This window comes from Littorina saxatilis, linkage group LG17 (genome assembly GCF_037325665.1).
Source record: "Littorina saxatilis isolate snail1 linkage group LG17, US_GU_Lsax_2.0, whole genome shotgun sequence".
NCBI lineage: Eukaryota > Metazoa > Mollusca > Gastropoda > Littorinimorpha > Littorinidae > Littorina > Littorina saxatilis.
Genome location: NC_090261.1, coordinates 21,029,167 through 21,042,948, shown reverse-complemented (window position 1 = coordinate 21,042,948; position 13,782 = coordinate 21,029,167). Strand labels below are relative to the sequence as shown.

Below are 13,782 nucleotides of genomic sequence, written 5' to 3'. Positions count from 1 at the left end.
GTAAAACCTTTGTTTCCCTGCAACCCCCTAAGCATTGACCATTCAGCATTGTGCCTGTGTCTGTGTTCACAGCTTGTCTGAGAAGGTTGCGGAGCTAGCCAAGCTTCAGTCGGAGCTGGAAGTGCAGCGTTCTACCTCCTCACAGCTCACAGAGCTCAAGACCCAACTGGACGCCCAGAAACAGAAAAACAATGTGAGTAAAATGAAAAGGGAACAAGTGGGGTTGGCAGTCCTCGTGGTATAATGTAAGCTCCTAGCACTGTGGGTTGGGATGGTTGGGCTCTTGTGGTGGGTGTGTCTCTGAGAAGCTGCTTCTCAGGATCAGGATCGATACATTGCAGAAACCTTTTTAGGTTATCATCACAAAGAAAACGAGAGCGCAACCCCAAAAATCTAAAAAAAAATAATAATAGGAATTATTGGATCCTAGCCTATCCTCCTATTTCTAAGGAGGTCAGTAGGTGGGGTTAGGGGGGGCGGTTGAAGAACAGGAAGCATCCGAGTAACACCCCAAGCCTTCCCCCACACGTAGTTCTCATTTTTCTTTGAGACCTTTGACTGTCACAGCATTCGTTATCAGTTTGTAATAAAGTGGGGTTGAAACTTATGAAAGTAATGACCGAGTCTGTTTCTTTTGGTATCCAAATAGGTGTTATCTAATGTGAAGAAAAAAGAACGTGCAAACTTGAGATAAAAACTGAGCACTGACAATAGTGGAAGCAGTTGAGGGTAAATGGAAATGCATGACATACAGGTGCAATCACAAACACTTCATAGGCAATTGTTTTGTTCAATCCTTGAAATAGTGTGGAGTAGCAACTTAACATTTTGGATAATGATGCATGTTGTAAGTACCTCCAGTTAGAAACTCACATTATAAGCTTTGGCAATAGCACAACAAAATGATAAACATTTAACAATAACGAGTGTCAGGCAGCTGGTGCGCAATCTGTCATCCAGACATAACATGTTTACGTAAATATAGGATTTTCCGTACTTTTCAAAGCCCCACGTGAAGGGCTTTTGCTCACTGGTGATAATTTCAGCAATCCCCTATGTCCTTTAGTGTGAATAACCATTTCTGACCAAGTGATACTCAAAGCTGTCAGTTTTAATTCAGATGACAATTGAGTGAATTACGTAACTTTTGCATGTTGAAATAATGTTCTTGATGTGCAGAAAATCTCCCCTTCTTACCACTAACTTGCACCCACCTCCCTTCCCACATATTAAGAATGTCCTGTCAGTCTTGGTAGTTGCGTTGTAAAAGGTTTAGTGTGTTTTATGTTGTTACTGAACTGTGGGAATGTGTATACCCGGAAACTTATCAACCTGCTTGCTAGAATTGGATAGAAAAAGTAGATTTGCAAATTCTGTGCTTTGTCAACAGTCATTTTCATAGAATGTATGCCAAGAGTTTCTTTCTTTTGACATTTTTTGTTTTACTAGCTTAAATTTCAAATACTGCCATTGTGGACGTCTCCTGTACAGAAAGAGACCCCTTACTCTGCCACCTCAGAGAAAAAAGAGGAAACAAGGAATAGTTTATTACATGATCGCTTCTCTTCAGGTTCAGCACTTTTGTCCAGCTTTGTTTTATGTTAAAGCTTAGTGGGCAATAACCCGATTTAGCCCTGCGTGAGGTTCACTGTCCAACAGAATGAATATCAAACGGTCACTCCTCTTTCAGTATATGTGACGTCGCTTTCACAGGGTTAATTTAGTCAAGCAGTGAAATCTGGGTTATGTGTTGACAAGGAAAAGAATATGTGAATATACTTTACAGAAATAGGTCTGCGTATGATTGCAATGTATGTTTGCACCCAACAGGCATGAGCAGACCTGTTTACCCTTACTATTTTGGAGTAATTTATTACTACTATTTTGGGGGGAAATTACTCCATTTGAGTTCAGACTACGATTTTCAATTGTGCTTCAATTAAGGTTTGTGTTACTAATGTTGTTATTTGTAACCACTGGGTTACTATTTTGGTCATCAGATTACTATTTTTTGAGTCACTTGAGAAAAAGTGACTCTATGTAATCGGTCAGTGTTAGTCTGTCCGGCCGGCCGTCCGGCCGTCCGTAGACACCACCTTAACGTTGGACTTTTCTCGGAAACTATCAAAGCGATCGGGCTCATATTTTGTTTAGTCGTGACCTCCAATGACCTCTACACTTTAACGATGGTTTCGTTGACCTTTGACCTTTTTCAAGGTCACAGGTCAGCGTCAAAGGAAAAACAAGAGGTGAAGCCATCAAGGCTCACGTAAGAAATCGACAAACAGTAACACAAACTCAATCACTCCGTCACACACACACACACACACACACACACACACACACACAGTAAGCATCTAGGTGAAACTGTGTAAGAAAGCGAGACACTGGATCTGCCAACTAGTCTCGGCTCGCTCACAATAACAATGACCGAGACTTTCAGTAATTCCTTTGCGTGACGTCTAACCCTCTTACGTCATAATGTGACGTCTTCAAATGTTAAAGTTTCTATCACACACGTCAAACACTTTTGACCGAGACGTAATCTTCTTATGCGAGCTTTATCCATAGACTCGGAAATGTTAAAGTTTCTATCACACACACACACACACACACACACACGCACAGACAGACAAAGTTTATCATCGCATAGGCTACACTTACGTGAGCCAATTAGACATTTTATATCTTTGACAAAGTTCATCGGATGTGATTGAAACTTTGTAGGATTATTCTTTACATCAAAGTATTTACATCTGTAGCCTTTTACGAACGTTATCAGAAAAACAAGGGAGATAACTAGCCTTTTCTGTTCGGCAACACACAACTTAACGTTGGGCTTTTCTCGGAAACTATAAAAGTGACCGGGCTCAAATTTTATGTGAACGTGACTCATTGTGTTGTGAATAGCAATTTCTTCCTGTCCATCTGATGCCTCATATAATATTCAGAACTGCGAAAGTGACTCGATCGAGCGTTTGCTCTTCTTGTTTTACTTGACCATTACTCTTGTCAAGTTGTGGGGGTAAACAGGTCTGCATGAGTAGCATCTGTTACAAAAAGGTGGAATGGACACACCGCAAATGTAATTTGAGTTGATAAGAATCGTAATGCTCTGTTGGAAGCAGTAATTTCTGGTATCGGTTAACACATTTAATTTCCCAATCTTTTACTGTACCCTACAATTAACATGTATTTAGAACTGGGATGGAAGGAGTGTAAAGTGTATTCTGTAGAAAACTAGAACATGAATGCATTCTATCTTTTCATGAACTCTTCAAGAGACAGCAAATATGTGGCACTGGTGTGTAGTCATAGTACTCAGAAAAGCTTGCATCAGAAAAGCACTCCCTTTTAGGACCTTGCCTGTAGAGTTCTCTTTCTGTGCACAAATTCAAAATTGCCGTGAAAAGGCAATTCAGCCGAGCTTAAGAGAGAGCATATTTGCTCCGACTTATTTCGCCCGTTTGATTATTAGGATTTTATCCTTCTCTTTAAGACAAAATATTGACAGAATTGTTCCGTATATTAATAGCTAGACTGAAACATTGTAGCAGGACCTTTCAAATGAAATGGACGATCGTTGTCTGCTGATGATTTCTGGAAATGTCCATGCTCACAATGATTGTTTTTGTTGAAGTTGATTGGTTTTTCTTTTTTTGCCTCAGAAGCAGATATTGTTTCTGCAAATGATTTGTTGTTGAATGTCAATGATATCCCTGGATTAATTTTACTCCATTTTCTGAACTGTTTTGTGTGTTATGCAGGAATTGCGCGAAAAGAACTGGAAAGCAATGGAGGCTTTAGAAAAAGCTGAAAAGTCTGCAGCAGAAAAAGTTGATAAATCCCTTAAATCATCTAGGGTAATTCTTCTTTTCTAGTTCATCTTGTTGTTTTGCACTTCTCTGTAGATGCAACATTTACCATTATCACTTGCACTAACTGCTGTTCTTTTCGCAGGAAACACAACTTTCATTTTTGCATTTTTGCACAATGTTTCTGTTTGTGAATTCACACAAGTTTGTTGAACTCCTTTAATTAACTGCCTGCAAGTTCAGAGTGTTCACAGTCTAGCTCCTCTGTTTGTCTGGGTGTGTGTCCGTCTTTATGTCTGTGAATCTGTCTATATATGTGAAGCAATAATCATCTTTCCTAATGAAGTCCGAGACATGAAATTTCATATCTAATACTGTAACATATTTGCTGTCATTTAACTCGTTTCATTTTGGCTTTTGCTTAATCATGCTTTCATGAATCTACCGTTTAGCTTATTTTAACAGTATCGTTTCTTTTGGCAAGGAATGTTCAGTGATAACCGCATGATATAGTATTGTAGTTACCTTTCATGTTTCTGGATGTGTGTCTTCAATTTTAATCATCTTGAACACAATATTCAAAGTTAAAAACCATCTTAACCTCAGCATTAGTTTGGGCAGCATTAGTCATGAATGTTATTTTCTGTAAATGGTCTAAACTTGTTCATTTATTTATTTCTTTTAACTTCAAAGTTAAGGTGGCCTTTTCCAGTGATTCATGATCATGAAATTTCAGAACATCCAAGATTAGAGTAATTTGATTACACATACCATTTTAGAGCACACAACATTTTTGAAAACACTTTCTTCTACTTTGGTTCATGAGCTAGTGTTGTGCATAGCCAGAAAGCATAGACAAAACAGAAAGCACAGAGAAAGAGCCTAGAATTTCAGTCAAATCAAAATTTCACTTGTTTGGTTGATTCATGTTTGCTAACTTCAGTGTTTGTGTGTTCCAGGAGAATGTGACAAAAGCAGTGTCAGAGATGGAGCAAATGGATCGTGAAGCGTTGAAACGTCTTTTCCCCTCCGTCACAGTCAGTGACAAACTGGTGAGGAGTGTGCGCGCATACGCATTCATACGTGTGTCTGTGTGTGTGTCTGTGTGTGTGTGGTGTGTGTGACTCGGTAACGTCTGAAAGTTCTTAAAGCAAAGAGTGTTTTCCAGCTTCAATTTTTAATTTAATAATTAAACTAGGCTTACGTAGGAAGGTGAAGTTTAATTAGAATTATTTTGAGCCTAATGGCAGGAAGGAGTAGTTACGTGAGTATCAGCGCATGCGCCCAGGGAAGACCAGTATTTAGAGCTCGGAGCAGTCACTAGGCTTACATATTAGGGAGGGATACATTCAATCAGATTCATTCTGAGCCAGACAGGGAGGGCACGTAACTACTCCTTCCTGCCATTAGGCTCAAAATAATTCTAATTAAACTTCACCTTCCTACGTAAGCCTAGTTTAATTATTAAATTATTTATCACCTAATTTTAGTCATACGTAGTCACGTGAGACTTTAGAGCCCCTAGTGACTGCGAAACAAACATGAGAATCCAATTGCAATTGCCAACATTTATTTCGGCATTACAGAACTGTTTGAACAATAACTTGAACAAAATTCAATTTGGCACAAATTCATATTACATCATGATTTTAAACTCCAACCGAATGTTCAGTTTTTCTTAACGAAACTATCAAGCACAGACTGTGCAAAGTTAGATTTTTCTTTCACATTTCTCTTGTAGAACCGAATGAAAGTTCGTTCAGACGACCAGCCAGCCGCTTTCAGGATTGTTGACAAATTAGCCCCTTGCTTTGCCGCCGCCGAGCAACTCGCGGAGCGGGTTGAGTGCGAACTGTAACTGTCAGTGTCCACACCTGCCTGTCGTAACATTTCCTTCACCCATCTGGCAAAAGAATTCCTGGATATTGGTGCATGAGGCTTTTGATATGAAATAAAGAGTTCTCTCCCTTTCCTCAATTTCTCAGTCTTTTCCAGGTACACTCTCAAATGATCCATCAAACAAAGTTTACGATTCTGTACAAACTCAAAAATTTCAGCTGGCTCAGTATGAACCCCAGGCTTGGTGTGCTTATGCTTGTCAGAAAACCACAGTACACACTTATTTGAAAACAATCTCACATCATCAAGTTTTAACAAATGCAGGGCATTTCCTCTTTGCCCTGTGAGTAATGAAAGCAACAAAGCTGTTCTTGAAGATAACTGTTTCAAAGTTAGCTCCCTTGTATCAGGCAATGTACACAGATAGTCTAATACACTTCCTACATCCCAAGTGTCAGAATGCTTGGGCAAAGCTGGTCTCTGCTCAAAAACACCTTTTAGTAACCGACACACTTCTGGATGATTGCCAATAGTCAAACCGTCTATACGCGGAAGATAAGCGGACAAAGCAGACCTAGCAGAGTTCACAGCACTGAAACTCGCTCCAGCGTCAAAGAGATCAGCCAGAAAATTACAAACATGCACCACTGAAGGTGACAGCACATCTATATCTTTGTCTTTAACATACTGCTTCCACTTCTGAATGTAGGTGTTGTAGGCTTTCTGAGTCAACGGTCTCCAGGAGTTTAACATAAGGGAAGATGCTTGGCCCGAAAACCCCTGATGAGTCAATCTGCTCCTGATATCTTGCATGCCAGAAGTTGAAGGCGTGGTAGAAGACGATGCCTCGTCCTGGGGTGACTTGGCAAAGACAGCAGGTTGATGGAGGACGGCAGCCTCACCGGGTCTGTAGTCAGCAGCTTCAGCAGCACTGGCCACCACACCTGTGTCTTCCACTCTGGAACGATGATGACACCAGAAGCCTTGTCTCTGCGCACCTTCTGGAGCACTCTCAGGATTATGCTAAAAGGAGGAAAAGCATAAAAAGTTAGGCTTTGCCAAAAGAGTGAAAATGCATCAACAGCATGTGCCTCTGGATCAGCTTTGAATGACACATAACAGGAACGCTGAGTATTTATCCTGGAAGCAAACAAATCAATGTGAGGTGAAACTACCAGCTGAACCAACGCTTCTTCCAGCACATCACTGTTGAGTTTCCACTCAGCATCAACATTAATTCTCCTGGATTCTTCATCTGCTGCAGTGTTTTCTTTACCAGGAATGTGTGCAGAACTCAACCACACTCCCCTTGCAATGCACCACTGCCAGATACAAAATGCTAAGTCATTGCAAGAGTCAGAATGAGATGTCCCCATATTATTAATACAGGCAACAGCAGTGGAATTGTCCAACAGTAAACGCACATGCTTCTGGCTCACTTTAGACTCAAAACACTTGAGAGCAAAATATGCTGCCTTGAGCTCCAAGTAGTTTATATGGAAAGCAGCCTCAGTGGGTAGCCACAGTCCACCTGATCTTTCTTCCTCACAAACACAGCCCCATCCTGATAGCGATGCATCAGACGCTACCGTGATATCAGGCTGAGAAACTGCAATGACATTATATGCAGTGCTCACATTCTCTATCCACCAGCTCAGCTCATCTTTGGCTGTAACAGAAAGTACCGTACAACTATCATAATTGCCTTTTTCTTTTTTCAGAGCAGCCTTTTTGACACTCAAGTTTACGATAGAACAGTGGCCCATACCTTACTGCTGGGAAACTAGCCACCAACTTCCCAATGACTTTAGCCAAATCTCGAATTGTGATGAGCTGGACTTTCAAAGCACGCTTGCAACACTCAATAAGATTATCAGATCTAACTTTGGTCAAAGAGACTGTCATTGCAATAGAATCAATCAGTACTCCAAGGTACTGGATTTTCTGTGTTGGCTCAAGCACTGATTTCTCATGGTGCACCACAAACCCAAGAGAGCGAAGAAGCTGCACCGTCGCCAGAACGTTCTCAATACACTCAGATTCAGTATCTGCAACAAGAAGAGAATCATCCAAAAAAGAGGTAGACAAATGTCCATCCTCTCTCAATTTTGCAAAAACAGGCTTCATGAGCTTGGTAAACTTTCTTGGAGCTAAAGCCAGTCCATTGGGCATAGAATCAAACTGCCAGAGCTGTCCTTCCCAAAGAAATCTCAAGAATTTTTTATCGTCTTCTGCAACAGCCACAGTGTAATATGCATCCTTCAAATCTACTGATGTCATGTAGCAGCCTGGTGTAACCAAATTCAGGGCAACTTGGAGTGTATCCATTTTGAAGTGCTTATAAGTAATGTCCTGATTTAAGCGTTTTAGATTCAGAATCATGCGGTGTGACCCATCCTTTTTTGGACGTGTGAATACCGGGGACAAGTGTTCCCCAGGCACTGACAAGCACTTGGACAAAACTTTTTTCTTACAAAGCTTACGTATTTCGCAGTCAATCACTTCTTTTTCTGTTTGGTTCAATGTTGCCTGACAGGCTGACGAAGGAAGTTCAGCAGTTTCAAATTCTAGCCTTACTCCCTTAACTGTATCCAAAATTCCTGGATCAGAAGTAAGCTTTTGCCAGACTGGGTAAAACCGTTGTAAACGACCACCTTCAAAGTTCTCTGCTTCTAATTTCAGTTGTTTACATAATAAAGGCAACGATCTGTAATAGTCACTCACCTTATCGACCAATTTTGTGCCTAGGTTCTTCTGTACTGAGGGCGTGCCTTCCCCCCGAAGTGTTTCTGGGTTTGGCTGCCTCGACCCCTCTGGTGGTTCCAGTGATTGTTCTTTTTCCCTAAAAAATGTGGCTTGTAGCGGTAGTTAGTCATAGCATTAGCACCACCATACTTTGCTTTCTGAGTCCCACTTGGACCTGCCACAGGTGTCAAACTTGACCCCAATTTGTCCATTTCTTTGATGTCCTTCATGGAAGTTGCTAGGTTATCCCCAAACAACCACTTGTCACTGACCGGAACAGAATCAGAACAAAGACCCGCAAGGTTTGCATTTAGAAACGGCCGGATACCTTGCCTGCGGCGGATAGAAAGAGAATGAAAAGCACTACCTGCCAGAGCAATCGCATCGCCATTCTTTTCTATGGCTTCACCAATTTTCTTCCTTGATTCTGCATCTGCATTTATCTTTGCATGGATCAGAGTCTGAGTGCTCTCTGCCAGTGCTGTGCCGGCAGTAGCAATGGCTTTCTGCATGTGTGAAAATTTTATGTCACTATTCCTTGCTTCCCCAGTCATAGACTTCCATATTTCTGGGTTCACCAAAGGTGTCTGTAGTGCCCCGCAATTTTCGGGCCTGACATATTTCTCCATTCTATCTTTCGTTTTTTCTTCGGAAAGCTTACTCCGGAATTTCTTGTTGATCAATTCCGCAAGAGAAGTAGCTACAGCTGCACTAGTTTTCTCTTTCCCTTCTAGATCTTTGTCTAGTTCTGCGATCAAATCTTCCTCTCGATCACTAGGATGAACGGAAACCGTGTCATCCTGAATCTCACCTTCTGATGCGTATCTTGCATCGTCATCTTTCGAAGGTGACGGTTTCGTTTTATCTTTTGGAACGTCTGACGTCACATCAGAATCACTTTCCGAACTTACACGCTTCCTCTTCCGGTCAGTTTTTGCGAAGCGCTGTTCGATCGCGGCAGCAAACATTTCGAACCTTCGCGTCCACTGCGCGTCCATTTTCTCTAATGCAGCTTCCACGCTGTTAGAATCACTGGATGCCTTTTCTTTTGAAACACCAGAACTCTCCTTCTCCTTTGCTGCACCGCATTGCGAATTTTCCGCCATTGCTATGACCTACTTTGGGTCCGAAAACGCCAGTCTCTGCTGACTCAGTGATCGCTTTGTTCACGTACACTACGCCAAACTTTGTGGCTGTGCTCCCCAACTACGTCCTCTATGAGACAGGGAAATAGTAGTGCAAAAAACTGAAAGCACCGTCTCGCAAGACAAACAAAATGACTACCAAAAAACCAAAGTGTTAGGCTACTACGTGAGGGGGTACCGCCAACCGGTCGAAGATTTTACCCGTCGGATCTCGAAAATATGAAAGGGTACTCACCCACAGCTTGTTAAATCAATCGGAACAATCTTCAGTAGTAAACTACGTGAGTATGAACTCAATACATTACCGCAAAGATTAACTATTTAATCAAACATCGAGCAACACTAAACACCTGTCCGACCCCTGGAAAAACATGGCGCCAACTGATCTTCCCTGGGCGCATGCGCTGATACTCACGTGACTACGTATGACTAAAATTAGGTGATAAATAATTAAATTTTACCAGTGTAACCATTTTGGAGTTAAATAATTCATGAAAAGTTCAGGCATCATGTCAGATAATGTTTTTTTGTAATCAGATGATGACGTAAGTAAAAACGAGTAGAAAGAAATAAAATGATAAATGGAGACAGATAAAGAACACCAGTTGACTTTGTTATATTCTGAGCTGACTTTGGGGGCGAGCATCTCTTTCTCTAGCAAAAAAAAAAGTTTTTTTGTTTGTTGACAATGACATGTCCAGTACCATCAAAAATCGCAGAAAATCAGCTCCAAAAAGAGAGTGGTTAGATTTGCAGAGGTTATGAACAAAAATCTGAGAAAGCAACTTTTAAAGAGGGGAAGTGTTAATTTGGGGCTTCCTGAAAGGGATGAGAGGGTGGGGGGAGGGGTCACATTATTATGTAAGTAGGAACCTTCTTCTTCTGCGTTCCCGAGGAACCAAGATGGTGTTCTGCTTTTCAGAGCACCTTTATGCCGACTTGTGCATTCACTGAAATGGGTAACAGAGATAATTTGTATTACATGTACAATAACCCACTGCAGCCTGAGTGACTTTATTTTTCTGTTTCTCACAGGCACACAAAGAATGGCTGGCATCATTTGAGAAACAAGCTGCTCAACACATAGCACAATCTGCAAGTGCAGGGGTAAGAATACACTTTTCACATTCACTGGTCACTGTTCTCATGCACACTAACAAGGCACGTTTGATCACATAACCAGACCTGTGCACATGTACGGTTTCTCCGTAATTTCTCCGATTTTTATATGCAGAATATGGTGCTACGGATTTTTAATAAAAATTCCGAAATTCCGATGTTTTACGCTACAACAAAAATTTTTTTCTGTTTTAAGATGTTTTGACCAATTAGTTCGCCGTTGCGCTGAAAAGACATTTTCCGATTTACCGGAAGCACACGTGTTCTCAGCATTGAGTCTTTGTTCTCAGACTTAGTTCGTCCAGCGTCTGCGTGGCAACTTGTGATTGAAGTAAAACATGGAAAAGAAAAAAAGAGTGCGAGATTCAGATAGTGAAGAGGAGACACCAGCTCTGTCACCAAAAAAGAAGAAAACGGCACAACAGTGTTGGAAGTCCAGTTATTCTCAAGACAACAGCTTACTACTGAAACATTTTAAAAACTACTGAAATTTGGTTTGTTTACTTCTGATGAGCGTTTTGAGTGTGCACAGGTCTGCATAACAACTGACATATCATAACGATGATTGCAGTATGTCACTTGTAAACAAGTAGAGCAATCTTATTATGTGCGATTACTTCTAGAGTGTGGTTTAATGATCTTGCATAGTTTGTTTAATTCCATTATCTCTCTTGTGTGTGTTTGGGTCTGTTTCTATCTTTTTGTCTTTCATTAATTTGTTTGTGTGTGAGTGTATGCTACCTCATCTTTTATATATTGTATTAATTTTATTTTCTGTTCTCTTTTTCTTTTACGTTTTTTTAATTTTTTTTACGTCATACGTTTTATTTTATAGTCATTGAAGATTGACTGAAATATTTTTATGTTGATTTTTACCATGAATCACTAATATATCTTCATCAGATTTACTTTACTTCTTTCTTTCTTTTTCCATTCATAATCATAACCCATGGTCATTCCGCATTTTCAGAAGAGTGTGAGTGAAAAAATTAGTCACCTTCAAGACGAAAACAGTCATCTGCAGGCTGATCTGGAAGTTTTTAAAAACAACATTGCCATTCTGGTGATTACACTTCTTCCTTTGGTTGTTCACCTTGTGTGTTTTGCTTTTTGACACTAACAAGGTGCATTGTAGTCAAGGTTTTGCAAATTGGGAAAGCCTGTACTGGATCATCTTTCTTAGAAACTGTATTTAGAAAATCTGTGTACTCTAGAAAGTTGGGAGAGGTTGTAAAATGTTAGGGTAATATAGCTTTGTTGCACTTTTTTACAGTTTAGTTCACTTTTGTAATGCCTACTTAGCTGTTTGTAAAAATATCACCTGCACTTCAAAATCGTTGGTTTGCTGTTCACTAAGTAGTGCAGCAAAAAGTATAAACAAGTCGCGTAAGGCGAAAATACAACAATTAGTCAAGTAGCTGTCGAACTCACAGAATGAAACTGAACGCAATGCAACGCAGCAAGACCGTATACTCGTAGCATCGTCAGTCCACCGCTCACGGCATAGGCAGTGAAATTGACAAGAAGAGCGGGGTAGTAGTTGCGCTGGGAAGGATAGCACGCTTTTCTGTACCTCTCTTCGTTTTAACTTTCTGAGCGTGTTTTTAATCCAAACATATCATATCTATGTTTTTGGAATCAGGAACCGACAAGGAATAAGATGAAAGTATTTTTAAATTGATTTGGAAAATTTTATTTTGATAATAATTTTTATATATTTAATTTTCAGAGCTTGTTTTTAATCCGAATATAACATATTTATATGTTTTTGGAATCAGCAAATGATGGAGAATAAGATAAACGTAAATTTGGATCGTTTTATAAAAAACATTTTTTTTACAATTTTCAGATTTTTAATGACCAAAGTCATTAATTAATTTTTAAGCCACCACGCTGAAATGCAATACCGAAGTCCGGGCTTCGTCGAAGATTACCCGACCAAAATTTCAACCAATTTGGTTGAAAAATGAGGGCGTGACAGTGCCGCTAATTCTTTAGGGTATTTGCCTGTAGTAATCATATTTAGTTAAAGAGAAACATTATAGTAGCTGTAAAAAAAAAACTAAACAAAAAAACAATAACACAAGAACTCACCCTCTTTTCTTTTCTCACTCATATTGTTTTGTTCCTTGTTATGTGAGCAGTGGTGAAATTGGTGCATGTGTTTTTCTTATAAAATTCTGTTCATGACAGTGAGTGTTTGAAAATGTTGATAAGCATGCATGTTTTCTCTGAGTGCGTTGTTTAAACCAATTTAGAATTCACGTTGGTTATCATTCTGGCTTCTGACACATTCAGTGTGCGTCATAGGATAATTACATCTTTTTGTTTTGTTTTGGTGTGTGTGTGTGTGTGTGTGTGTGTGTGTGTGTGTGTGTGTGTGTGTGTGTGTGTCCTCGCACTAACAAGTACTGAGTTTCTGAGGTTATAAGTGTTTGTGAGTTGGTAAAGTGTGCAGGGTTTTCTTTTTCATTGTTCTTTTCCAATTCAGTGAACGTTTCAATCTTTTCCAAACTTGTCTTTGCATTTTCTCTACTCAACAGAATTTTTGAAAAAACTACTGTTTCATATGCTTTTTCCTATGTTGTTCAGTTCAGTGCTTTTGTCTCAATTCTTACTGTTACTGCAAGTGTGTGTGTGTGTGTCCTTGTGAATTGTGAATGATGTTTGTTTCATCATTAATTCAAAACAGAGTCTGTCTTTTATCAGCAACTTTGAACTTGCAATAGATAACTTTTAACAGATAACTTTTAACAGATAACTTATTCATTTGCTATTTTTAACAATCATCACAACACACTGAATTCTTATCAATCAGTGTACTATTATTGCATCATACATAAAACTGAACTCATGGAACATGCAAGCACATGTGGCAGTTATAAAACATGTAGCCATGTTAAAGGCACATTCCTTCAGGTATAAATGATTTGACTCTCCATCTCAGACCTGGCCAGGCTTTTAGTTTTACATGTGATGAGGCCATCTCTTCACTTGGACACATACAATTTGTCAATATCCTTACTGCTTTCTTTGCAGAGTGAATTTCATTTTTTTTTTAATGAATTTATTTTTGTTAAAGCCACTGGTGATTGTTGGTATGTGCCCAAGTGGAGGGA

At 39.8% G+C, this 13,782-nt stretch overlaps 2 protein-coding genes across 12 annotated transcripts in view; one reads left to right on the top strand and one right to left on the bottom strand.

Annotated features, from left to right (window-relative positions):
- Positions 1–13,782, top strand: part of LOC138951674 (ribosome-binding protein 1-like) — a 54,536-nt gene that overhangs the window by 11,374 nt on the left and 29,380 nt on the right. For 9 of the 11 annotated variants that reach the window (XM_070323223.1, XM_070323227.1, XM_070323225.1 and 6 more), the window contains exons 12-16: positions 73–193; positions 3,768–3,863; positions 4,775–4,867; positions 10,580–10,651; positions 11,634–11,726. In XM_070323223.1, the coding sequence (XP_070179324.1) occupies positions 73–193; positions 3,768–3,863; positions 4,775–4,867; positions 10,580–10,651; positions 11,634–11,726 (475 nt within the window). The remainder of the gene's footprint in view (positions 1–72; positions 194–3,767; positions 3,864–4,774; positions 4,868–10,579; positions 10,652–11,633; positions 11,727–13,782) is intronic. The other 2 variants (XM_070323229.1, XM_070323226.1) reach the window with 2 other exon arrangements.
- On the bottom strand, positions 5,816–9,514 carry LOC138953067 (uncharacterized). The gene is made up of 2 exons (XM_070324841.1): positions 8,379–9,514; positions 5,816–6,677 (listed from the first exon to the last, which is right to left on the bottom strand). The coding sequence occupies exon 1, from the start codon at positions 9,503–9,505 to the stop codon at positions 8,399–8,401; it is 1,107 nt and encodes a 368-aa protein (XP_070180942.1). The 5' UTR covers positions 9,506–9,514; the 3' UTR covers positions 5,816–6,677; positions 8,379–8,398.